Below are 27,216 nucleotides of genomic sequence, written 5' to 3'. Positions count from 1 at the left end.
GATTCCCCCCCAGAGGGTTATGAGGTCCTGGTAGGGCCATCCTCAGTATATGAGGATGTGAGTATATGAGGTTATGAGGTCCTGGTAGGGCCATCCTCAGTATATGAGGATGTGAGTATATGAGGTCCTGGTAGGGCCATCCTCAGTATATGAGGATGTGAGTATATGAGGTTATGAGGTCCTGGTAGGGCCATCCGCAGTATATGAGGATGTGAGTATATGAGGTTATGAGGTCCTGGTAGGGCCATCCTCAGTATATGAGGATGTGAGTATATGAGGTTATGAGGTCCTGGTAGGGCCATCCTCAGTATATGAGGATGTGAGTATATGAGGTTATGAGGTCCTGGTAGGGCCATCCTCAGTATATGAGGATGTGAGTATATGAGGTTATGAGGTCCTGGTAGGGCCATCCTCAGTATATGAGGATGTGAGTATATGAGGTTATGAGGTCCTGGTAGGGCCATCCGCAGTATATGAGGTTATGAGGTCCTGGTAGGGCCATCCTCAGTATATGAGGATGTGAGTATATGAGGTTATGAGGTCCTGGTAGGGCCATCCTCAGTATATGAGGATGTGAGTATATGAGGTTATGAGGTCCTGGTAGGGCCATCCGCAGTATATGAGGATGTGAGTATATGAGGTTATGAGGTCCTGGTAGGGCCATCCTCAGTATATGAGGATGTGAGTATATGAGGTTATGAGGTCCTGGTAGGGCCATCCTCAGTATATGAGGATGTGAGTATATGAGGTTATGAGGTCCTGGTAGGGCCATCCTCAGTATATGAGGATGTGAGTATATGAGGTCCTGGTAGGGCCATCCTCAGTATATGAGGATGTGAGTATATGAGGTTATGAGGTCCTGGTAGGGCCATCCGCAGTATATGAGGATGTGAGTATATGAGGTTATGAGGTCCTGGTAGGGCCATCCTCAGTATATGAGGATGTGAGTATATGAGGTTATGAGGTCCTGGTAGGGCCATCCTCAGTATATGAGGATGTGAGTATATGAGGTTATGAGGTCCTGGTAGGGCCATCCGCAGTATATGAGGTTATGAGGTCCTGGTAGGGCCATCCGCAGTATATGAGGATGTGAGTATATGAGGTTATGAGGTCCTGGTAGGGCCATCCTCAGTATATGAGGATGTGAGTATATGAGGTTATGAGGTCCTGGTAGGGCCATCCTCAGTATATGAGGATGTGAGTATATGAGGTTATGAGGTCCTGGTAGGGCCATCCTCAGTATATGAGGATGTGAGTATATGAGGTCCTGGTAGGGCCATCCTCAGTATATGAGGATGTGAGTATATGAGGTTATGAGGTCCTGGTAGGGCCATCCGCAGTATATGAGGATGTGAGTATATGAGGTTATGAGGTCCTGGTAGGGCCATCCGCAGTATATGAGGATGTGAGTATATGAGGTTATGAGGTCCTGGTAGGGCCATCCGCAGTATATGAGGATGTGAGTATATGAGGTTATGAGGTCCTGGTAGGGCCATCCTCAGTATATGAGGATGTGAGTATATGAGGTTATGAGGTCCTGGTAGGGCCATCCTCAGTATATGAGGATGTGAGTATATGAGGTCCTGGTAGGGCCATCCTCAGTATATGAGGAGTGTGAGTATATGAGGTTATGAGGTCCTGGTAGGGCCATCCGCAGTATATGAGGATGTGAGTATATGAGGTTATGAGGTCCTGGTAGGGCCATCCGCAGTATATGAGGATGTGAGTATATGAGGTTATGAGGTCCTGGTAGGGCCATCCGCAGTATATGAGGATGTGAGTATATGAGGTTATGAGGTCCTGGTAGGGCCATCCTCAGTATATGAGGATGTGAGTATATGAGGTTATGAGGTCCTGGTAGGGCCATCCGCAGTATATGAGGATGTGAGTATATGAGGTTATGAGGTCCTGGTAGGGCCATCCTCAGTATATGAGGATGTGAGTATATGAGGTTATGAGGTCCTGGTAGGGCCATCCTCAGTATATGAGGATGTGAGTATATGAGGTTATGAGGTCCTGGTAGGGCCATCCTCAGTATATGAGGATGTGAGTATATGAGGTTATGAGGTCCTGGTAGGGCCATCCTCAGTATATGAGGATGTGAGTATATGAGGTTATGAGGTCCTGGTAGGGCCATCCGCAGTATATGAGGATGTGAGTATATGAGGTTATGAGGTCCTGGTAGGGCCATCCGCAGTATATGAGGATGTGAGTATATGATGGTCCTGGTAGGGCCATCCTCAGTATATGAGGATGTGAGTATATGAGGTTATGAGGTCCTGGTAGGGCCATCCTCAGTATATGAGGATGTGAGTATATGAGGTTATGAGGTCCTGGTAGGGCCATCCTCAGTATATGAGGATGTGAGTATATGAGGTTATGAGGTCCTGGTAGGGCCATCCGCAGTATATGAGGATGTGAGTATATGAGGTCCTGGTAAGGCCATCCTCAGTATATGAGGATGTGAGTATATGAGGTTATGAGGTCCTGGTAGGGCCATCCTCAGTATATGAGGATGTGAGTATATGAGGTTATGAGGTCCTGGTAGGGCCATCCTCAGTATATGAGGATGTGAGTATATGAGGTCCTGGTAGGGCCATCCTCAGTATATGAGGATGTGAGTATATGAGGTTATGAGGTCCTGGTAGGGCCATCCGCAGTATATGAGGATGTGAGTATATGAGGTTATGAGGTCCTGGTAGGGCCATCCTCAGTATATGAGGATGTGAGTATATGAGGTTATGAGGTCCTGGTAGGGCCATCCTCAGTATATGAGGATGTGAGTATATGAGGTTATGAGGTCCTGGTAGGGCCATCCGCAGTATATGAGGATGTGAGTATATGAGGTTATGAGGTCCTGGTAGGGCCATCCTCAGTATATGAGGATGTGAGTATATGAGGTTATGAGGTCCTGGTAGGGCCATCCTCAGTATATGAGGATGTGAGTATATGAGGTTATGAGGTCCTGGTAGGGCCATCCTCAGTATATGAGGATGTGAGTATATGAGGTTATGAGGTCCTGGTAGGGCCATCCTCAGTATATGAGGATGTGAGTATATGAGGTTATGAGGTCCTGGTAGGGCCATCCGCAGTATATGAGGTTATGAGGTCCTGGTAGGGCCATCCTCAGTATATGAGGATGTGAGTATATGAGGTTATGAGGTCCTGGTAGGGCCATCCTCAGTATATGAGGATGTGAGTATATGAGGTTATGAGGTCCTGGTAGGGCCATCCGCAGTATATGAGGATGTGAGTATATGAGGTTATGAGGTCCTGGTAGGGCCATCCTCAGTATATGAGGATGTGAGTATATGAGGTTATGAGGTCCTGGTAGGGCCATCCTCAGTATATGAGGATGTGAGTATATGAGGTTATGAGGTCCTGGTAGGGCCATCCTCAGTATATGAGGATGTGAGTATATGAGGTCCTGGTAGGGCCATCCGCAGTATATGAGGATGTGAGTATATGAGGTTATGAGGTCCTGGTAGGGCCATCCTCAGTATATGAGGATGTGAGTATATGAGGTTATGAGGTCCTGGTAGGGCCATCCTCAGTATATGAGGATGTGAGTATATGAGGTTATGAGGTCCTGGTAGGGCCATCCGCAGTATATGAGGTTATGAGGTCCTGGTAGGGCCATCCGCAGTATATGAGGATGTGAGTATATGAGGTTATGAGGTCCTGGTAGGGCCATCCTCAGTATATGAGGATGTGAGTATATGAGGTTATGAGGTCCTGGTAGGGCCATCCTCAGTATATGAGGATGTGAGTATATGAGGTTATGAGGTCCTGGTAGGGCCATCCTCAGTATATGAGGATGTGAGTATATGAGGTCCTGGTAGGGCCATCCTCAGTATATGAGGATGTGAGTATATGAGGTTATGAGGTCCTGGTAGGGCCATCCGCAGTATATGAGGATGTGAGTATATGAGGTTATGAGGTCCTGGTAGGGCCATCCTCAGTATATGAGGATGTGAGTATATGAGGTTATGAGGTCCTGGTAGGGCCATCCTCAGTATATGAGGATGTGAGTATATGAGGTTATGAGGTCCTGGTAGGGCCATCCTCAGTATATGAGGATGTGAGTATATGAGGTTATGAGGTCCTGGTAGGGCCATCCGCAGTATATGAGGATGTGAGTATATGAGGTTATGAGGTCCTGGTAGGGCCATCCGCAGTATATGAGGATGTGAGTATATGAGGTTATGAGGTCCTGGTAGGGCCATCCTCAGTATATGAGGATGTGAGTATATGAGGTTATGAGGTCCTGGTAGGGCCATCCGCAGTATATGAGGATGTGAGTATATGAGGTCCTGGTAGGGCCATCCTCAGTATATGAGGATGTGAGTATATGAGGTTATGAGGTCCTGGTAGGGCCATCCGCAGTATATGAGGATGTGAGTATATGAGGTTATGAGGTCCTGGTAGGGCCATCCGCAGTATATGAGGATGTGAGTATATGAGGTTATGAGGTCCTGGTAGGGCCATCCGCAGTATATGAGGATGTGAGTATATGAGGTTATGAGGTCCTGGTAGGGCCATCCTCAGTATATGAGGATGTGAGTATATGAGGTTATGAGGTCCTGGTAGGGCCATCCGCAGTATATGAGGATGTGAGTATATGAGGTTATGAGGTCCTGGTAGGGCCATCCTCAGTATATGAGGATGTGAGTATATGAGGTTATGAGGTCCTGGTAGGGCCATCCTCAGTATATGAGGATGTGAGTATATGAGGTTATGAGGTCCTGGTAGGGCCATCCTCAGTATATGAGGATGTGAGTATATGAGGTTATGAGGTCCTGGTAGGGCCATCCTCAGTATATGAGGATGTGAGTATATGAGGTTATGAGGTCCTGGTAGGGCCATCCGCAGTATATGAGGATGTGAGTATATGAGGTTATGAGGTCCTGGTAGGGCCATCCGCAGTATATGAGGATGTGAGTATATGAGGTCCTGGTAGGGCCATCCTCAGTATATGAGGATGTGAGTATATGAGGTTATGAGGTCCTGGTAGGGCCATCCTCAGTATATGAGGATGTGAGTATATGAGGTTATGAGGTCCTGGTAGGGCCATCCTCAGTATATGAGGATGTGAGTATATGAGGTTATGAGGTCCTGGTAGGGCCATCCGCAGTATATGAGGATGTGAGTATATGAGGTCCTGGTAAGGCCATCCTCAGTATATGAGGATGTGAGTATATGAGGTTATGAGGTCCTGGTAGGGCCATCCTCAGTATATGAGGATGTGAGTATATGAGGTTATGAGGTCCTGGTAGGGCCATCCTCAGTATATGAGGATGTGAGTATATGAGGTCCTGGTAGGGCCATCCTCAGTATATGAGGATGTGAGTATATGAGGTTATGAGGTCCTGGTAGGGCCATCCTCAGTATATGAGGATGTGAGTATATGAGGTTATGAGGTCCTGGTAGGGCCATCCGCAGTATATGAGGATGTGAGTATATGAGGTTATGAGGTCCTGGTAGGGCCATCCGCAGTATATGAGGATGTGAGTATATGAGGTTATGAGGTCCTGGTAGGGCCATCCTCAGTATATGAGGATGTGAGTATATGAGGTCCTGGTAGGGCCATCCTCAGTATATGAGGATGTGAGTATATGAGGTTATGAGGTCCTGGTAGGGCCATCCGCAGTATATGAGGATGTGAGTATATGAGGTTATGAGGTCCTGGTAGGGCCATCCTCAGTATATGAGGATGTGAGTATATGAGGTTATGAGGTCCTGGTAGGGCCATCCTCAGTATATGAGGATGTGAGTATATGAGGTTATGAGGTCCTGGTAGGGCCATCCTCAGTATATGAGGATGTGAGTATATGAGGTCCTGGTAGGGCCATCCTCAGTATATGAGGATGTGAGTATATGAGGTTATGAGGTCCTGGTAGGGCCATCCTCAGTATATGAGGATGTGAGTATATGAGGTTATGAGGTCCTGGTAGGGCCATCCTCAGTATATGAGGATGTGAGTATATGAGGTCCTGGTAGGGCCATCCGCAGTATATGAGGATGTGAGTATATGAGGTTATGAGGTCCTGGTAGGGCCATCCTCAGTATATGAGGATGTGAGTATATGAGGTTATGAGGTCCTGGTAGGGCCATCCTCAGTATATGAGGATGTGAGTATATGAGGTTATGAGGTCCTGGTAGGGCCATCCTCAGTATATGAGGATGTGAGTATATGAGGTCCTGGTAGGGCCATCCTCAGTATATGAGGATGTGAGTATATGAGGTTATGAGGTCCTGGTAGGGCCATCCGCAGTATATGAGGATGTGAGTATATGAGGTTATGAGGTCCTGGTAGGGCCATCCTCAGTATATGAGGATGTGAGTATATGAGGTCCTGGTAGGGCCATCCTCAGTATATGAGGATGTGAGTATATGAGGTTATGAGGTCCTGGTAGGGCCATCCGCAGTATATGAGGATGTGAGTATATGAGGTTATGAGGTCCTGGTAGGGCCATCCTCAGTATATGAGGATGTGAGTATATGAGGTTATGAGGTCCTGGTAGGGCCATCCTCAGTATATACAATAAAGCATATACATATGCTTTATTGTATATACTGCGCTTATTACTTTGCAATTTTTCTGTTTTAATGCATTACTTTTACCTTTATTTTAGCTCATTTTCAAATCTACCATACCCATTGTTATTTATCGCTATAATATGATTTTGATATCAAAAGTTTTTCCTTCCTTTGTAACTATCTCTATACCATGTTACAGTTCTACGTTGTTATTATAGTTTTATAGTTATATGTAAAGCCTGTTGTCTTCAGTTATATGTAAAGCCCCTCCCGTTTGGGCATCTCACTGTTTTATGTAAACCGGAGTGATTTGTATCTGATACAAGAACTTCGGTATATAAAAATTATAAATAAATAAATAAATCCCCCCTGGTTTGAGGTGGACGAGGAGGGGGTTGGTGATCCTGATAGCTTGGTCTGATAGGTCCATGGGGTGGACATCTGGAGGTCCAGATCTCTCATCCCCCACAAGACAGCGGTGGAGCCTGCTGGCAGTTATGCAATGCAAGCCCAGTGGAGCAGGGAAGTGTCCCTTTTATATGGTTTGTCCTGGGCTGGGTTGATAAAGTTTGACGAAAGGAGAAGGATATAGCCAGTGGTCTGGCTTTTTTCTGATCCGCCATGCGGCCTGCGCTCCTGGAACTGGAACCTCTACACCAAAGGAAAGTCTTGGTTTCTATGTATCTTTATTTGTTGGTAGGAAAAAAAAAAAAAAAGATAACAAGGAATTAGAGAAATCTGTGCAGCATCGGGGTTCTGGGGGGAGCTACCTTAGCAGCTCGGGGAGCTCAGCAATGGGTTTTTTTTTTAGCAGCTTCTATGCCTACAAAGGAGACCGGGTGTTGGCTCCGTGATGCTTAGGGACTGTTTTCCCTGCTTGTTGAGGTGCTGGTGATGGTGCGGGGAGGAACAGCATGTAAAAGCGACATGGCATTCGGGAGTCTGTGTCGAGCACGGCAGCACTGGTAGAACAAGCCTCGCAGGCAAATGGGATCTAGCATTGAGGCTTTCCTGTCAGCACAGAAACGGCAGCCATTTTCGATTCCCTAGCAGCGTCTGTGGGAGAGGCAGGGGAATTCCCTCCTCAAGTATTGCCGGCGGTTCCATGTCCCATGGGGATGCAAAGAGGCACTTGCACCGAGGATTCGTCTCTGATTCTGGTAGAGCTCTTCTGCCTGCTTTAATTCGCTTATGCGCAAAGCTTGTCTAGCGGAACAAGCTGGCTCTCGGCTCCGGTCTCCATTGATCCTCAACCAGTCAAGAGGCTTGAACTGTTGAGAAGCTCTTTAGGCCTTTGATTTTTGGTGTCTGATGTTGAACGGATCCGGTCCTAAATGCACTTAAGGTTCAGGCAGGCTTCGCTTAGCTGTGTAGGGAGATCTCATGTTTTACCACTGAATCACAAAATGAATCATGATAGCCAAAGAAAGGTACAGGCCCCAAACTTTGTCACAGCAAGAGAGAGAATTTACCCAGGTGAACTTTAAAACAGTAGAGTCTCAGTGGAAAATGAAGGCCTTGCCCTGATACACTGAAAGATACCTTATCAAGATTCATCTGTTTGCATGTTCCTGTGTCAGTAGGAGCAAAGCAAACAGAGGTAACAACTTAAGCCCATGAGCAGGAGTCATGGATGAGCCAAAGCAAGCAAAGATCAGAAAGAACCCCACCATTGGAGGGGATGCAGTCTGAGACAGAGAAAAACGCTGACACTGGCAGACAGCTTGGCATGCAGACATGGCAGTTCTCCCCCCGAAGGAATGAGGAGGAGGAACAAGACCTGCAAAGCAGCAGGACCCCTCCCAAAGTAATGGGGTGGGGGGGAAAGACCTGCAATGTGGCAAAAAACCCTCCACCCACCTCGTTGATTATGCATGAGCCTATGCATATTTATCAGCTGGAAACTATAAGTCAGGGGGGCAAAGAAGAAGGAAGGAGGTTAAGAAAAAATTCTGAGGGCAACCTTGCAAGCGAAGGACCCCCTGAAGGCTTAAAAAGCGAGAACCTGTGGCGAAGCATCACTGCAAGCGAAAGGGGAACCAGAAGCAGATCAGCACTCCCTGCTATCGAGGAGGGAGAAGACTAGGTGTGGCCAAGAGACTGGGGCAGGACACCAGAGAGAGGAGACACCCGGCTCCAGTGCAGTGAGTGACACAGAGTCTGGGACGATGAGGGGCAAAAGCAAACCCAGATAGCCCAGCAAGTATCAGAACCAGAAGCCCGTCTCCTTCCCAGAATCACTGCCAGCTCTGCCTGGGCCAAACCCAAGAAGCAAGTCTTTCCCCTGCACACATTCTCTGGACCTCCAGCCAGCATCTGCTTCAGAGGTGAACAGAGGGTCATCACCTGAAGTCTGACCAGGGGTAAGTAAGTTAGCCATAAGTATTAATATATTAAGCAGGCTAAGGTTTATGGCATGTTTGAAACCACCTATGGTACAGAATATTCTTTAGGGAAAAACTGGTGTTTAGTGACCAGGATGTTAGAGAGAGGAATTGTTATTTTATAAAAGCATATCATGCCAAATCTGATAGATAAAAGTCTGTTTCTGAGGAGAATACATGTTGTCTTTTCCTGACTTAGGATCACAAGTAAGGTGGGAGGGCAGCTGGCAGTGTCTTGTAGCAGACAGATCCCTGCACCCCTAAACTTGCTTGCAGTTGTGTGATAGGCCACAGCAGCGGTTCTTTTCCTGCATGCATAGGCATGTGATCACATTCTCGCCCCATGCCGGTTGCATGCACGGGGGGACCTGTGCTCGTAAGGCCGTGGCCTAGATTTGAGGGTGTATGTCTGTGACCTAGACTTGAGCGCGAATTTGTGCAAGTACTTGTGTGCGTAAAGCCATCATCTAGACTGGAGCGCATATTTGCGCGTTGTAACCTAAACTCGAGCACGTATTTGCACAAATATTTGTGCGCGAACGACCATAGCCTATATGAGCGTGTATTTGCATGTATACTTGTGGGCGCTCAACCGCAACCTAGTCTTGAGCACTTATTTGTGTGCGTCCTGAAGGGTTGTGCGTGTATGCCCCCGTTCCTAACGCTCCTGCTCTTCTTTCTCTCTTTCATCCCTCCCCACCCCCCTAGGCCCTTCACCAAATACCCCTTTCTTAATTCTCCCCTCCTAGTTTTTAATGTATATTATCTATACTTGTATTTAACTATATATTTCATGTACGCTATCTATAATTGTATTTAACTATGTTTTTGTGTTTACCTACTTGTACAGCATAACCTTGGTTTCCCGCACCCTCTACCCCCCCTCCCCAGTTTATATTATCAGTTTCATTGTAAAGCCCTGTTGGCTACTTATTGTTCCTTGGAAACCGATGTGATGTTTTCTTAATGAATGTCGGTATACAAAAACTTTAAAATAAAAAAAATAAAAATAATGCCTGGGTGGCATTGATGTGCACGCTGGAGATCGCATAGAGCCGAAGTTCAGGAGAGCTAGGCGCTCCTTGCTATCTGTGAGGCTTGTGTCAGTGCTGTTTAATGCTCAAAGTAATATAACTACTACAGCTTTTGCCAGTTGGGACATTCCCTCAGTGTCTCTGGAGGGGAGTGGGAGGCAAGGCAACAGTCAGTTTTCCTCCTCCCTTGTTCCTGAGGGCAGAAGCTTCCCTGAGAGAGGTTGGAGAGAACAAGTTTGGGCCTGTGGGCTCTGTTATAGATCTATTCTCCTTCTCCTGGATGGAATGTTTCCAGGGCATGCAGACCTTTCTGCAGGGGTGCTCAGCAAAGGTGAGCAACCTATTATGTAGAGCTCACATGCTCAGGCTTTCCATTTGTCAGTCATGGTGGGCAAATGCTGCAGGTTGGCTGTCCCTGGTAATGTTCAAGGGATGTGGATCATGAGACATCAGAGGATTCTAATGGGGAATTGGCTTTCTCACCTCTAGAAAAGGGAGACATTGCATATGATTGAGTGCAGCTTCGGATTCTGCTTAGATTTTTCACAGAGATGTCTTGCTGAATTTGTTGGCTCAGACCCTAAACTCTCGGTGTGGCTGGATGTAAATTTTAAGTTAAGCTTCCTGTTTCTTTCTCCCTTGTATTTAATTCAAGAGATATTGGATTTGAAGAAAGTAAATTCAGCTCTCACGGATCCCTGTTTCTGCATGGAAACTGAGGTCCATTATAGAGGTGGTAAGCAAGAGAGAATTCTTGGCATCTCTCGCCTTGACAGAGGCATATCTGCACTTAGCCATCAGGCTGGAGCACCAGAGATTCCTGAGGTTCATGATCCTAACCTAAGAGAACATTTTAGGTTTTGAGCCCTTCCCTTCAGCTGGCGATGGCTCCCATGTACCTTCACCAAGGTGATGGTGGTGGGGGCGGCCACGTTTCAAAATGACGGTGTGTTGATGCTTTCGTATCTGGATGACTGGCTCATTCATGTGACATCAGAGGACTTCTGTTGACAGTCAATACAAAAGGTACCAATGCGCTTGAAGTCTAGGATGGGTGGTGAACGTAGCAACAAGCCATTTATTCCTCTTTCAAACTCTGAAGTATCTGGGAGCTCAATTCGACACGCTAACGGAAAGAGTGTTTCTCACGGAGAGAGATTGCTGAAATTTATTTATTTAGGTTTTTTATATACCGGCATTCATGAACAAGTCACATCATGCTGGTTTACAGACAAACAAGGGGTGCAAAGAACAGTAGAACTAAACTGGTGCAAAGGGGAAGCAGTTACAAAAAACCAGGGGTGGAATAACTGGGATAGAGAAAAAAGGAACAGAGGGGAGTAGAAGAATTGTATGGGGATAAAATAAATAACTTAATGAATATTTACAGTCACATTCTTACAGGAGTTGTAGGTGGTTATGAGTTGTCCGGGAAGGCTTGTTGCAGAGTCAGGTTAGGCTTCTGCTAGATTTTTCGATGCCAAGGTTCTGGGACTATTTACAGGTCCTGGGTTCTATGGCATCGACATTGGAATAAATGTATTGGGCATTCACGCATATGTGGCCTCTGCAGGGGGTTCTTTTCTCCTGATGGAATCCGTTATTGGAAGAGTTTCATCTTCATCTTCCGTTAGAGGGGGGTGCTAGGGATAGTCTTTGTGATGGCTTGCACCAATATTGAGTGTGGTGCGGAATTGGAAGTGCCAAATTAGGTAAGTCACCACCAATGCAAGCCTTTCCGGATGGAGGGCGGTGTGGCAAGATCAGTCGGCACAGAGCTAGTGGTTGAAACAGGAAGCTTCATGGTCTGTCAATTGGTTAGGGATGAGAGTGGTCCATTTCGCATTGCTTGCCTGTCTGCTAAAGTTATTCGGCCATCCAGAATGGATCCTATCAGACAATGTGATTACAGTGGCCTACATCAACCTTCAAGGTAGAACCAAGAATCAGGCAATGGCTTGAAAGGCCCAGAAGTTGATTCTCTGGGCAGAGCAGTACTTGAAGGAGCTGGCAGTGTCTCACTAAGTCAGAGTGAACAACATTCAGGTGGATTTTCTCAGTCGTAGAAAATTAGCCCCAGAGAATGGGAGCTGTCATAGGCAGCAATGTGTCTCATTCATGTAAGATGGGGGTATCCTGACCAAAGGGAACACCAAGGTGTTGTGGTTTTACAACCACTGAATAAAACACTGTATGGAAGGAATCAGAGCTCTGGTGCTGCCATTGTCTTGAGGGATTATTCTTTGTCTTCCCTCTGTGGCCTCTGGTGGACAAGGGATTATGGTGGATAGAGAAACATCCGGGCAATGTCATCCTGGTAGCGCCAGAGTGGCTACATCGACCATGCTTCCCAGATCTGATCAATATGGCCTTATGGGGGCCCCTGAGATTCAGACATTGGTAGATTCTTTTCTACCAGGGCCCAATATTTTCAGGTCAAGCAGCTCACTTTTGTCTCACAGCTTCACTTCTGAGAGGAGACTGAGATTGAGGGGATATTCCGAAGCAGTTATTTCCACCTTATTGCAGGCTAGACAACCTTCTACATCTTTGTATGTGCGAATTTGGAGGATCTTCGAGTCTTGGTCTGCTGTTGACGGACATCAGCCTCAGCCTGTTCAGGCTTTGGTGTCACATATTTTGGCTTTTCTACAGAAAGGTTCTGGTCAAGGGACTGACCTTTAACGCTCTGAGAATCCAAGTAGCGACATTGGGTTGTCTGTGGGGTAAGGTGCAAGGGTATCCTCTGTCCGCACATCCGGATGTTATATGGTTCTTTCGGGGAGCTAAGAACATCCTCAGGTGTGGAAGAGTTGTCATTCTTGGAATTTGTATCTAGTCTTTGGAGCATTGTATGAGGCTTGGTTTGAACCACTAAAGAGGTTTTTTTTAAATGGATATTTTTCAGACTGGAGAATTTCGGACCTCCAGGTGCTATTGTGTCGAGATCCCTTCTTACAGATGTCTGATTCGTGGGTAACTTTATGCATGGTGCCTTCTTTTCTGCCTGAGATAGTCTCAGCATTCCATCTTAGTTAGACAGTGAAACTTCCAGCTTTTCCAGATTTGGATTCCTCTATGCCTCATGCGGGGTTGCTTAGGCTCTTAGATGGGAGGCATGCACTTATGATTTCTGAGGATCGGATCATCACTTTTAGATCGGATCGAAGAAGGCATCTAAGACTACAATTGAGCAGTAACTGATGGAAGCGATCGAGTCAACTTATTCTAAAGGGCACCTGCTGCCAGGGGGTTTAGGGGCACACTCGATGCATTCTCAGGCAGCTTCCTGGGCTGAGTCACAATGGGTGTCTCTGCAAGAAATTTGCTGAGCGGCTACTGGGAAGTCGTTGCACGCTTTTGCTAGGCATTATCACTTGGATGTCGGGGCTCCGGCTTTCCTGTGCTTTAGTGAGAGTGTTCTACAAGCGAAATTCTCCAGATCCTACCCAAGTTAAGGGGAGCTTAGGTGCATCCCAGGAGTCTGGACAAATCTGAGTACATACAGGGAAAGGAAAGTTGGTTCTTCCCTATTAATTTTCATTCCTGTAGTACCACAGATCAGTCCAGAGACCTGCCCATTTACTGGGGAGAAGAGTCCGCCATTCATACTGTTGATTTGTATATAGTGCGGAGTTGTTGGAGGTTTTCCATACTGATAGCTTATGTTAAATTTGGGAACGAGTTTTCCATTGTTTTTTTTTTTTTTAGGGAACTTCACCTTCTTCTGGCTCGTTGGAGGGGAGGGAGTTTTCTTAGAAATGTATTCTTGTTGCTGTCATCTTGGCTTCGGTACAGGCCAATACTGAGGGACTGCAGGTGGCTCCCTGGGTTATGTACAGTGTCACTGACATTTTCTCTGTCTCCATCTGCTGGAAGTGAGGCAAAACCCAGGAGTCTGGGGTGGGGGTGAGAGTTTGGTGTTTTTTGTTTTGTTTAATAAACCAATTACAGTCAAGTGAGCCGAGGCACAGGGAGATAGTGAATCATATGCCTGGTGTTTTCCACACTCTGATTCTCTCAGCCCTGGTGCATTAAGTTTGCGCAGGTGGTCCCATCCCTCTCACATGATAGATCCATTGTGTTATTTTCCAGCGGAGAGCAGATCCCTGTTACTGGTATAGTGCAGAAGTGCACAGGGCCATAAGGAGAGCTGAGTGCTTAGATCTGATTTCCTGATTTTTTGTTTTTGTTTTTAGGTTGGAAGTGTTAATCCTGAAGAAAACTACCGTGTCTTGGTGAGGCAGAAGAATGCAAACATCAAAGAAGGTGAGTTCTGGCTTTCCTTTCCTGAATCCAGGAGGTGGCTGCAAAGTAGGAGTTGAATAGGTCAATATTCAGAAGGATTTGTCTGGCTTACTTCAGAGTTTTAAATTTCTTGCCCTGCTGAGCGAATTAATTTTAGTTGGGACTGCTAAAAATGTAACCAGATTAAAGGAGGTGGTGCCTGGGGCATTCTGGGGGCGTGGCTTAATTTTATTCAGCTAACTGCTCAGAAAACTCACTATCCTAAAGATATCTGGATAACTTTAAATTAAAAAAAAAAAAACAAACCTAGCAGCAATGGCTAATTTCCTCCATCCCCCCCTTCCAGGAAATGTTTAAAACTGTAGCCTTGCTGGAGTGACGGGAATAAATTCATACTTAAGTGCCGACAGTTGTTGGAGCTATCAGCACTTCTTCTCTGCCCGCTCTGCACTGGGCATATTTTTGGGGGCTCCGCAATGGGGGAAAGGGATGGGGGATTTTTGTCTGTGCTTTATTGGAAGATAGGGGATGGGAACGAGATCGGCAGCACAACATTCATCGAGGGATGGAAGGGGACCTGCCTGGCAGTACTACAGTTTTAAACATTTCTTGGGGTGACTTACTGCTTCTTGACTGTTAGGTTTTGTTTTCTTATTTTTTTTAATATTCAGTAAGCAGACAAGCAGCAAAGTTGCCCAGATAAATGTATCCAAGTATGTTCAGTGGCACTCGTACGCAGCTAAGTGCTGCTGAATATCTGCCTAAAGCCATCTGGATAACTTCTCCACTGGCCAGCTTACTGAATTTTGACCTAACAGTGTTTTGTTTTTTGTTTTTTCGTCAGCGCTGGCAGGCACGCCGCGCCTGTATGGGTGAGAGAGGAAGTTTGGTCCTCACCCTTTATTTTCAGACTGTGAGTAAGGATTTCTTGTGCTGATGGTGATGTGATGCTTGTGTATAAGAAAGCACTGAGGTAATCTGCATGGAGCGGTGCTTACAGCTCTAATCAGCCTGACGAGTGAGCCTGACTTCAGTGCCGGGAAAAATAGCAGAAACTAGTCTAAAGATCAAAATCACAGAACCTATAGAAAGACATGGTTTAATGGAACAAAGTCAACATGGCTTTACCCAAGGCAAGTCTTGCCTCACAAATCTGCTTCATTTTTTGAAGGGGTGAATAAACGTAGACAAAGGTGAACCGGTATATGTAGTGTATTTGGATTTTCAGAAGGCATCTGACAAAGTCCCTCATGAGAGGCTACTAAGGAAACTAAAAGGTCATGGGATAGGAGGCAGTGTCCTTTCATGGATTACAAACTGGTTAAAAGACAGAAAGCAGAGTAGGATTAAATTTTCTCAGTGGAAAAGGGTAAACAGTGGAGTGCCTCATGGATCTGTACTTGGATGCCAAGAAGTGCAGAGTCATGCATATGGGGAGTGGAAATCCGGAAGAACTGTATTCAATGGGGGGAGAAAGGCTGATGTGCACGGAGCAGGAGAGAGACCTTGGGGGGTGATAGTGTCTAATGATCTGAAGTCAGCAAAACAGTGTGACAAGGCGATAGCTAAAGCCAGAAGAATGCTGGGCTGCATAGAGAGAAGAATATCTGGTAAGAAAAGGGAAGTGATTATCCCCTTGTACAGGTCCTTGGTGAGGCCTCACCTGGAGTACTGTATTCAGTTCTGGAGACTGTATCTCCAAAGAGGCAGAGACAGGATGGAGGCGGTCCAGAGAAGGGCGACCAAAAAGGTGGATGGTCTTCATCAAATGACTTATGAGGAGAGATTGAAGAATCTAAATATGTACACCCTGGAGGAAAGGAGGAGCAGAGGCGATATGATACAGACTTTCAGATACTTGAAAGGTTTTAATGATCCAAAGACAACGACAAACCTTTTCCGTCGGAAAAAAATCAGCAGAACCAGGGGTCACGATTTGAAGCTCCAGGGAGGAAGAATCAGAACCAATGTCAGGAAGTATTTCTTCACAGAGAGGGTGGTGGATGCCTGGAATGCCCTTCCGGAGGAAGTGGTGAAGAACAGAACTGTGAAGGACTTCAAAGGGTCGTGGGATAAACACTGTGGATCCATAAAGTCTAGAGGACGTGAATGAAGAGTGGGTGGCTCGCGGGAATGACGGCTACTAACTAGAGATAATACCCTTATTCAATAAACATACACATGGTTAATGCAACTCCAACATTGCTCTATGCTTCAACGGCAAGAGGAAATGTGGAAAAAAGGATTTGTATTCACAAAAAAAGTGGGGAGTAGCTTGCTTGTTATGGCAGTTACTACCCCAAACCAAATAAGCCTGGTACTTCACTTTCAATTCATATCCAGCATAACTCTCTGCTTCAACAGCAGGGGAAATGAAGAAAAGTGGATCTATATAGAGACAGCAACCAACAAGGACTGAATTACATAGTCTGGGTAAACAAATAAGCATGGGTGTAGCTTGCTTATTGCGGCGGTTACTACCCCTAACTAATTAAGCTATTTCACTTAGATGCAGTTCCAACACTGCTCTCTACATTAATGGTGGGGGTGGAAGGGAAATAGGACCAAAAGGTTACTAAGAGCCAAGAGTAACAAATAAGTATGAGAAAAAAAAAAGTGCGAAACTTGATGGGCCGTCTTCTTCTACCGTCATTTCTATGTTTCTATGTTTCTTTTCAATATATTTATAAATGATCTGGAAAGGGGTGCGATGAGTGAGATGATCAGATTTGCAGATGATATGAAATTATTCAGAGTAGTTAAATCACAAGCAGATTGTGATAAATTGCAGGAGGACCTTGTGAGACTGAAAGATTGGGCATCCAAATGGCAGATGAAATTTAATATGGACATTGCAAGGTGATGCATTGAGGGGAAAAATAACCCATGCTATAGTTACACAATGTTAGGTTCTATATTAGGAGCCTTTCAGCCAGGAAAAAGACCTAGGCGTCACAGTGGATAACACATTGAAATCGTCGGCTCAGTGTGCTGCGGCAGTCAAAAAAGCAAACAGAATGTTGGGAATTATTAGGAAGGAAATGGTGAATAAAATGGAAAATGTCATAATGCCTCTGTATCGCTCCATGGTGAGACCGCACCTTGACTACTTGTACAATTCTGGTCACCACATCTCGAAAAAGATATAATTGCGATGGAGAAGGAACAGAGAAAGGCAACCAAAATGATAAAGGGAATGGAACAACTCCCTTATGAGGAAAGGCTAAAGAGGTTAGGGCTGTTCAGCTTGGAGAAGAGACGGCTGAGGGGGGGATATGATAGAGGTGTTTAAAATCATGAGAGGTCTAGAACGGGTAAATGTGAATTGGTTATTTACTCTTTTGGATAATAGAAAGACTAGGAGGAATTCCATGAAGTTAGCAAGTAGCACATTTAAAACTAATCTGATAAAATTCTTTTTCATTCAGGGGTAGATTTTCAAAAAGCGCGAATAGGCCTACTTTTGCTTGCGCATCAGACTCAAGCAAAAGTACGCCTGATTTTAGTAGATACGCGCGGAGCCGCGCGTATCCACTAAAATCCCTGGATCGGCGCGCGCAAGGCTATTGATTTTGTATAGCCGGCGCGCGCCGAGCCGCACTGCCTACCCCGTTCCCTCCAAGGCCGCTCCGAAATCGGAGCGGCCTCGGAGGGAACTTTCCTTTGCCCTCCCCTCACCTTCCCCTCCCTTCCCCTACCTAACCCCCCCGCCCGGCCCTGTCTAAACCCCGGCCTTACCTTTGTCGGGGGATTTACGCCTCCCGGAGGGAGACGTAAATCCCCGCGCACCAGCGGGCCTCCTGCGCGCCGGGCCGCGACCTGGGGGTGGGTACGGAGGGCGCGGCCACGCCCCCGGACCGCCCCGGGCCGTAGCCATGCCCTCGTACCCGCCCCCAAAACGCTGCCGACACGCCCCCGAAACGCCGCGACGACCGGGCCCGCCCCCCGACACGCCCCCCTCCGAAAACCCCGGGACTTACGCGAGTCCCGGGGCTCTGCGCGCGCCGGTAGGCCTATGTAAAATAGGCTTCCCGGCGCGCAGGGCCCTGCTCGCGTAAATCCGCCCGGTTTTGGGCGGATTTACGCGAGCAGGGCTCTGAAAATCCGCCCCTCAGCACATAATCAAGCACTGGAATTTGTTGCCAGAGGATGTGGTTAGTGTAGCTGGGTTCAAAAAAGGTTTGGATAAGTTCTTGGAGGAGAAGTCCATTAACTGCTATTAATCAAGTTTACTTAGGGAATAGCCACTGCTATTAATTGCATCAGTGGCATGGGATCTTCTTGGTGTTTGTGTAATTGCCAGGGTCTTGTGGCCTGGTTTGACCACTGTTGGAAACAGGATGCTGGGCTTGATGGACCCTTGGTCTGACCCAGCATGGCATGTTCTTATGTTCAGCAGTAGTACAATAGCATCTGGCTTCCAAGGCAGTTAGGGTGTCCTGCATGGAAGGATGGCTGTGGGGATTATTACATAGTGTGGTATTAAGACATAGAAGGGAGGTCTGAGTGCTGACTTAAACATTGATCTTGTACGAATCAAAGTTGAAGATGTCAGGACTTGAGGGGGTGGAGACCACGAGTGTTGCAGTATGTTCAGCATGCTTGGGACTAGTATGGAGAGCAGTAGTTGGAAAGGAGTTGTGGGGTTGGATGGAAGATCTGGGGAGATGGTGGTTTAGTTTTTGGTTGCGTATGGGAATTTGTATGCCCATCTATCTAAAGGGGACGAATCTTAGCTGTGCCGAACCGATGGGCCATTTTTGGACTTTATCTGCCATCATTTACTCTGTTCCAATGTGCTCATTCCTTTATAGCTGATATATTACATCCTTAGGCACTTGGCCAGAAGTCAGCTCGTGACTAAGAACATAGGGACATAAGGTTTGGCATAGTATCGGAGAGAGAACCCAGCAGCTAAGGCCGGGGTAGCTGTGTCTAGGTCTCTGCATCCTGGCTGTGACCACAGAAGGGCACTAAGGTGCATATGAAGGAGCATGGGAGGCAAGTGAGGAAATGGCAGAGAAACATGCACGTCAGATTTTTAGTGAGAGCTTTCTGGGAAGGAGTAAGCAAAGAGGCTTCGCCAGGAGGGGAGAAACAGATGTAGAAAAGAGAGAGAAAAAACTTAGAACTACTTCTGCTTTCTGCTTGGCTCAAGCCGGGAGAAGGTACACACTGCGGTTGTGTTCACTACAGGCATTCATACAAATATACCAAACAGTCTCTTTTTGTTTTTTAATAATAATTTTGCATCACTTTACTTATCTTTTATCAACCGAGAGGCCAATCGGCTGTGACAGCAAGGGACCCGAGTCACCACTGACGCACAGAGCCGATTGTTCTAAAGATTTGCAAAGTACAGCGGCAGAGCATTTTATTCTTCAGAAGCAAATGCAGAAGCTAAAAAAAAAAAAAAAAAAAGGATGAGAAAGATAAAAGTAGAAGAGATGATGAGAAAATGCTGAGCTTTGAGTGCGTTGCTGAAAGGATGAAATTATATTCGGGCTTCAGTAATTTGTCGTCTTTTCAGTATTCAGAACTAATATCTCAGACAGGCCTGGATTACGTCTCAGGCTGCAAGACAAGCAGCTTTTAATCAGTGACACAAAGAGGTCGGTATTTAGCTGGGAACGTTCCCCGGGCACTCTGCAGAGCGTCCCGGTTAGCTTGAGACTTAAGCAGCTAACTTTTGACGGGGAAGCACTGAACATCCACACTCACTGGCCAAGGCTTAGTTCCTCCTTGCCCCCAGCACCAGTTCTTTTCACCCCTGCTACATTTCCATGGACCAAACTTAGCCAGGGAGCCGGAGAAATTTTGAAATCTCAGGGTTTTTTTTCTTGGTAACTCCAAAAGGTACCCGGCAAAGCCTTTGAACATTGATCTCAGAGATTAAAAAAAAACAACCTGATATTCTGATGCTTGATTTTCAAGGAGCACGGCAGGTAAATGCACACAGAAAGCTGACTGCATGTCTGAGGTGGATTTAATGCTGAATTTGACAGGGAAACAGAGGCAACTCCCAGCTTCAGTGGGGAAGCAGCGCAGCACACCAGCTTAGAGTCAGATATATAAGCGAAATTTAGGCCTCCAGAACATAACCTTTTTTATTTAATTTGTTCCTTTCTTAATCGCTTTCCCAGAAACTCTGCGAAAAGCAATTTACAAGCTGATAAAATAAATTAATAAAATCAATTATGGCCTTACAACTTAATAAAAAGAAAGTAGCAGTAACATAACCCACAGTCAAACATGACATCATGAACATTAATAACATAAACGGACCCCCAATAAAATGACAAGCTGTTCTTTTATGTGAGAGAACAGATGATAGCGGCAGAATTCAGTGCAGTGGTGGATACGTGCAGAGGATCCCTGGTTGTGAAGAGGTGAGAGAAAAGCCAAAGGTCCCTTGAGGTTTATGGTACTGCAGCAGGAATGAACTTGGACACACTTAAGGACCTTATCTGCCATCATATTCTGTGTTTGTTTATAGCTGGGGTCTCCCTCAGTTAGGTATTGGAAGTAAGGTGATAACTGGGGAAAGTAATGGAGCATCACAAAGTGGCCAGATGACTGCATAACCACTGTAATATATAACTTTAACTGTAATATAAAACATTTTTTGATGCCTAGTTTCATAGTATTCTGGGATTTGTAATCCTTCTTTTCCTTTTGGGATAGTAAATCTACAAACTGTATAATTCCTTGAGACAGGCATTAATTAATATAAACAGCACTAGAGGAAAATAGGGGAGTTACCTGAGATTGCTCTTGACGTTAACATGAGGTAGACTAATAGAAAGACAGAAACATGAAAGACTGTATGGCCCATCGTCTGCCCATCCTTCCAATTAATTTAGCATTATAATATTTAGCAAATAATAGAAGGACTAGGGGGCATTCCATGAAGTTAGCAAGTAGCACATTTAAGACTAATCGGAGAAAATTCTTTTTCACTCAACGCACAATAAAGCTCTGGAATTTGTTGCCAGAGGATGTGGTTAGTGCAGTTAGTGTAGCTGGGTTCAAAAAAGGTTTGGATAAGTTCTTGGAGGAGAAGTCCATTAACTGCTATTAATCAAGTTTACTTAGGGAATAGCCACTGCTATTAATTGCATCAGTAGCATGGGATCTTCTTAGTGTTTGGGTAATTGCCAGGTTCTTGTGACCTGGATTGGCCACTGTTGGAAACAGGATGCTGGGCTTGATGGACCCTTGGTCTGACCCAGCATGGCAAGTTCTTATGTTCTCATCACTTCCTTAGGGATCCCCTGTATTGATCCCATGCTTTCTTGAATTCAGATACTGTTTTTGTCCCCACCATCTCCACTGGGAGATAGTTTTACTCATCTGCCACCCTCTCTGTGTGGTATTGCTAAGTGATAAGAGAGATGCACCGCACTGCATTACCAGCAAGGTACATTGGAGTTCTGTGGTTCTGTACATCGGATAGCAGAGAGATGCTTCCTGGCCGATACTTTGAGAGTGAGTACAGACTGCACCGTTTGGCCACACGTTTTCGATGCGCGTCTATTACCCCTTATACCGTAAGGGGTAATAATAGCGTGTCAAAAATACACGCGGCCAACCTCTCAAAACCTAATAGCGCTCATCACATTCAAATGCATGTTAATGAGCCTATTACTTAGTCGCCTGGGATACTGAAAGTAAAATGTGCGGCCAAGCCACACATTTTATTCGCAGAAATTAATGCCTGCCCAAGGGCAGGCATTAAAATCTGAGCACCCCGGAAAAGTGTACAGAAAGGCAGAAAAACGGACGCTCAGTTTTATTGGTGTCTATTATCCTAACCCATGGCTCTCAGCAGGTTCAAAAACAGACGCCGGTAAAAAAAAGAGCGTCAGTTGTTGAACCCGCTGACAGCACCTCCACCACTAATAAGGAGGCACCAGGGACGCGCTATTGTCCCTAGCACCTCCTTATTAGCACGACACCTCATGTAAATAGAGAATCGCACGCCCAGGAGAGCGGGCACTCATCACGGGGCGCCGGCTCTCCCGCACTTTTCACAGTATCAGCCTGTTTGTAAAATACAGGATGGAAGGAGTGACCCGGCTCCGACATTAACAACTTGTTACACAGTCATCCTGCCTGAGGATTTAATTTACCACTTCAGTGAAGAGACAGCATTTAAAGGTTGGAGGGGGTAGGAGAAAAAAAAATCCAACAATTTACCTTTATGAGTTTAATTTGTGAGAAATTACCACATTTAATGAGAAAATCATTAAGCATGAACGCGTTGGACTATGATGTGACCTGTGAAATTTAATCGTGAGTTTGTATAAAAAATAATTCTAAAAACAAGGATATAAGCATGCTGTGGGGATAGTTGGACTTCAGGCAACGATACGACTCATCATTTTCTTTGGGGGGTGTTTTTTTCTGGTTTCAAAACGTAATTTCTTTGTATGGATTTTCTTGCGCTTCTATTTTCGCTCGTGTATTTGGGGGCGATGCAGGACACGCCCTGCATTTCCTTGACCTTTTGCAGGCGCGGTGCTCGGCAGTCTCTCATTTTCTCCACGAAGCCCGAACGTCTGAATTACCCAGCGATGTCGCGGCACAGGGAAATCTGGCAGACCACACAAATCCTCCCCTCACGGTCAGCTTTTCGATTCTGATCAGCCGGGCTGCTAAACCTAAGATAGGCGGCGGAGGGAGCCGTCTTGAGGGCTAGAGAGTGACAGGAAATCCCGCCCAGAAATAAAGGAGCCTGCAGCTGGGATGCATGCGTGCACCCGTCGTTATTAAATAAGCATGGATCCATAAAACTCCCACCCCTGTCATCTTCCTCGTGTCCAGAAAATGATGTGGGTAAGACACCAAACGCGAAAGCTCTTGGGGATACACACGCGTACAGAATCCATACAGTGGCGTCGTATCCTGTCAATGTGCCAGCTTTTCAACCCATGGAGGTGTGAGGAGGTTTTATCACCTCTTTGTCTGGATTTTATTCTGAAAATGTGTGTGTGTGTGTGTTTGGGGGGTAGGAATTGATTGCTAGCAAAGCGCTACTTGCTAGTAGGCAACATGGTGCGCCCGGCGTGTCTGGTACCACACGTCACATTCTTGACCATTTGCTCCTATGGAGGACCCCCATGAGCTAAGTAGAGCAGTTAGCAGGAGATGGCCTTATGTTAAAGGCTTGTGCTTCCCATTGTTGTTTGTGGAGGAGGAACTGGTGTCACCGCTGAGTTTTTCTGAGCCTCAGGGACCCTGGGTTTTTTTTTTTCTGTACTTTAACATATTTGTAACCTAGTATCATCATCATTGTCTTTCATTTTGAAAAAAACAAATTCCTATTTCACCCTGGGATGCCTCATAAGGGTCGCCATATTTTTCTACGTGTTGGAGATCGGATGATCCGGACAGAGCGTAGTCTCATTAAATCCTCCATCTTGAGATAAGTCCCCCTGATGCAGGAGTCGAAACGCCAGCTGACGCTGGGGTTTTGCTCTTCTCTATCACATTGATTTTTCTAAGCTTTACCAAATAGAATGTTTTATCTGCAACGTAAAATTATGCTTAAAAAATATATTTTCTCATAAACTGTGCTAGTACGGCCTTGTAAAGCTGAGGGGTGGGTGATCGAGAGGGCCAGGTAACCTCCTCCTTTAAAGGTGGTCTTAACTTGCACCCGAAGAACTGAAAAATCGACACTTTGATAGTTTTCGCCTTTCCATTGTCTTTTTGTTTGCTCTCATCATCCAAGCCTTGGCCTAACTTCCCAGCCTTGTTTACTCCAAAGGTTGTTTTTATTTGATTAATTACTTAATGTATAGATTTCTGCAATCTGTGGTGCATTTCTTTTGTTGGGCCATGTTGCTTTCTTTTGACATTGCTCTTTCACAATTCGTTCTAAAGCTCTACTCGGATGGATCCGGTTCCTGTTAGTACAGATATCTAATGACCACTAACAAAAGCGCCTGATTTATTGGAGTTTGGAGTGGAGGAAATGTTTAAGAGGAAGCAGCTCAGTGTCCTTGCTCTTCTTTTTTTCTGAGGAATAAAATTGGGCAACGAGAATGTCTTAACGCTTCTTTGATCCTACAGCCAGCTGAATTATTTTAAAGTGCACATTTTTTTTTAAAGGAGCCTCACCTGCCCTTAAGGCCTCGGTTTTAAAGCGCCGCCATTTTAGTAGGTGATGGCAGATAAAGACCAATTGGCCCCTCCATTCCATCCAGTTATCTTCCTCTCTGGAGAGCTGAGCGCAAAATTCCCATAACTTCAACCAAAACCAGCTCCTCCCCACGGCTTTTACCCAGTTGGAGCCCGCTATATCTCCCTAAAGCACGTTTAAATTCCATGACCATGCTGACGTTCACCATCTCCGGTAGGAGGCCACTGCAGACGACAACGTCTTCCTTTATGGCCCTTACTAGTTTCATAATCTAATAACCAACCCTGTCCTCCCTCAGTGTCCCAAAACACTCACCGGCCAGATTGCAAAGTTAGCCAGTTTGCAGGGATATTCAGTGGTGCAGCGTAAAGATAGCTGGATAAGTTTATTCAACTAATTTTAGGTCAGCAATACGGCACGACCAGAGTTAGCCAGATATGTTATACTGCTAACGCTGAATGTCAGAGTTAGGTAGATAATTTAGCCCGGGATTCATCATTCAGCTGAATGATGAGTTGTGAAAAAAAAAGGGGGGCGGGGAACACGATAGTGTGCACCTGGTCGCATCGCGGCAGTGCGTTTCTGCCCACCATGGTTGCAGCACCATGGTTACCGCCAGTGGGAAAGGTGGTGTTATTTCCGCCCGCCCTTTCCCTAATGTTTACTTCCCATGGCAACCATGTTTCACAGTTTACTTCCCATGGCAACCATGATTTGTTCTATTTGTTATTAATCCACCCTTAAACCCTCCCCTAAATTCCACCAATTCTGGACCCACTGTTCCTCTTATCCCCCATCCCCGCGTCCGCCCTCTGACTTCCTCCTCCCTGCACTCTAGACTTAATTCACTCAAGGCAATCAACTGTCTGATTGCTTTTAACGTTGTTGGTTTTTTGCAATACATCTTATATAAGAGGTTTACTTTTAATACCATGTTACCAATAGTTTTTATATGTTCTTCGTTCTATGTAACGCTCTTAGGCAAGTTGAATTGTTTCACTGTAAACCGGTTTGATTTGTATCCAATGCAAGAAGATCGGTATTTAAAAACCCAAAAATAAAAAATAAATAAATAAATAATGTAAATCTTACCGCCAGGATGCGGTAGTTATCGTGCGCGTTGGTGCGTTATCGCGTTATCGCGTTCTAAATCATGACCCCCCTTAGCTGGCTAACGTAACTCCTTCCAGAAATGTCCCCAGAATGCCCCTAAGTTATCTGGCTTGGGGGGGGGGGGGAATATTCGGAAGTCAGCATTTAAAGGAAGGGTCTCGCTCACGTGAGAAATGTTAGTAATGAAAGCCGGAAGGACTGGGAGAGGGATCTGGGCTGAAGAAGGGGATTGGGAAGAGACTAGGTGACGAATTAAGGAAACTTCGATTGCAGTTTCTTAGCTGAAAAGTCTGCTTAAAAGCCATGCTTCCTAATGCAGCAGATCTGTGGCTCCGAGGATCCATGGGTCACGTTTGGTGGTCTTGCCCGGGAATTGTACCATCTTGGGGCATGATTCGGATACTAACGATGTTAAGGTTGCTATAGCAGCAATGAAGACACATCAGGCAGGATTCAATGGCAGGCAGGAAAAGAGAAGGGCCGGGCACTCCCGTGGGTCCCCTTTTTATTGTACATACATTCAAAAGCATACTATGTGTCATCACATCATTGGCTCCTCTCCACATAGCAACAGACGTGTCACTACACTATTGGCTTGGCTCAGGGGGTGTGTACAGATCATTTCATTGGCTGCTGAATCCTATACCTCCTGTCTTTGTCCTGCCTCTGACTAGGGAACACCCAGCCCTTCTTTCAGGCAATCAGGGTTAATTATAAGCCAGAGAAATACATGACAGTCAGGTATCCTCTCCTAGGCAGAGAGGTTTAAGCACAAGTAATGCTTTATTCAATGCAAAGGCCAGGGAGAAGGGAAGTTAGTGTTAAACCCTGACATGCCTGCTGGCAAGCTCATAATTCCCACAGTTGCTTAATCAGTTTAATTTTGGTTCTGTTATTAGCGGCTCTGGTGGAAGGGATGCCAAAGCACACAGGATACTTGGTATCACAGTTACTATCAGCGGCGCATTGTGAAATAGCTGCCCCCAGGAAAATGAAGAAGCCACTTAGCAAGCTTTCGGTTTATAAACGTCTTACGTATTTGTCAGATGGAGAAATTGACAGTGGAAAATTTGAAAAAAATCTGGAATGCTCTTCGGGTTTGGGACAAAGATAAAAGTACATCCTCCTTGGAACATTGAGGAATTGATGGGAGAGGAATTGTTCTACCATTATGCAATGTTAATAACATTTGTTTGCGAATTAAAAAAAGAATTCTTTCAATAAAAACTTAAATTAACAAAAAAAAAACCAACCCTGCATTTAGCCAGGTAACTTCTAATTTCCTCTGAATATGGACTTCCTGTTCAAATATCTAATCTCCCTCTGCTTGCTAATATTAGGATTGTAACCCTGGCCCTCTCCACGCCGGTCACTCCAATCCTCCCAGAAGCCCAATGCAGCCTGGGCTGATGATGTCAGAGTTATAATCATTTATTTACTTTAGTTAACGCTTTTATATAGCGACCTTCGTTTGACACATCACATCGGTTTACAGTATAACGTAGGAAGGAGGAAAGGGAAATTACATCATAACAAACTGAGTAGCTGAACCTTGACAGTAACGATAAGTAACAACAAGGCGGTAGGAACGTAAGAGATCAGGAGTAGATGGGAACAAATAACTATAAAATTGAAACTGTAAGGTGCGGGGGGGGGGGGGTATTATTTACAGGAAAGTTCTTGAGAGGGAAGAGATTGAGTGTCTGAGGGCAGGAGAGAAGGGGATTATTGGTAGGCTTGCAGCTTATTT

The 27,216-nt window shown here is 45.6% G+C and overlaps 1 protein-coding gene across 1 annotated transcript in view; it reads left to right on the top strand.

Moving 5' to 3' along the window:
- The window catches only part of XRCC5 (X-ray repair cross complementing 5), a 203,631-nt gene that overhangs the window by 154,284 nt on the left and 22,131 nt on the right, over window positions 1–27,216 (top strand). The window contains exon 16 of the mRNA XM_029605119.1: window positions 14,158–14,227. Coding sequence (XP_029460979.1) covers window positions 14,158–14,227 — 70 coding nt within the window. The remainder of the gene's footprint in view (window positions 1–14,157; window positions 14,228–27,216) is intronic.

This window comes from Rhinatrema bivittatum, chromosome 6 (assembly GCF_901001135.1).
Source record: "Rhinatrema bivittatum chromosome 6, aRhiBiv1.1, whole genome shotgun sequence".
In the NCBI taxonomy this organism is placed as follows: domain Eukaryota; kingdom Metazoa; phylum Chordata; class Amphibia; order Gymnophiona; family Rhinatrematidae; genus Rhinatrema; species Rhinatrema bivittatum.
Note: the sequence above shows the minus strand (reverse complement) of the source record. Positions and strands in the feature narration are given on the sequence as shown.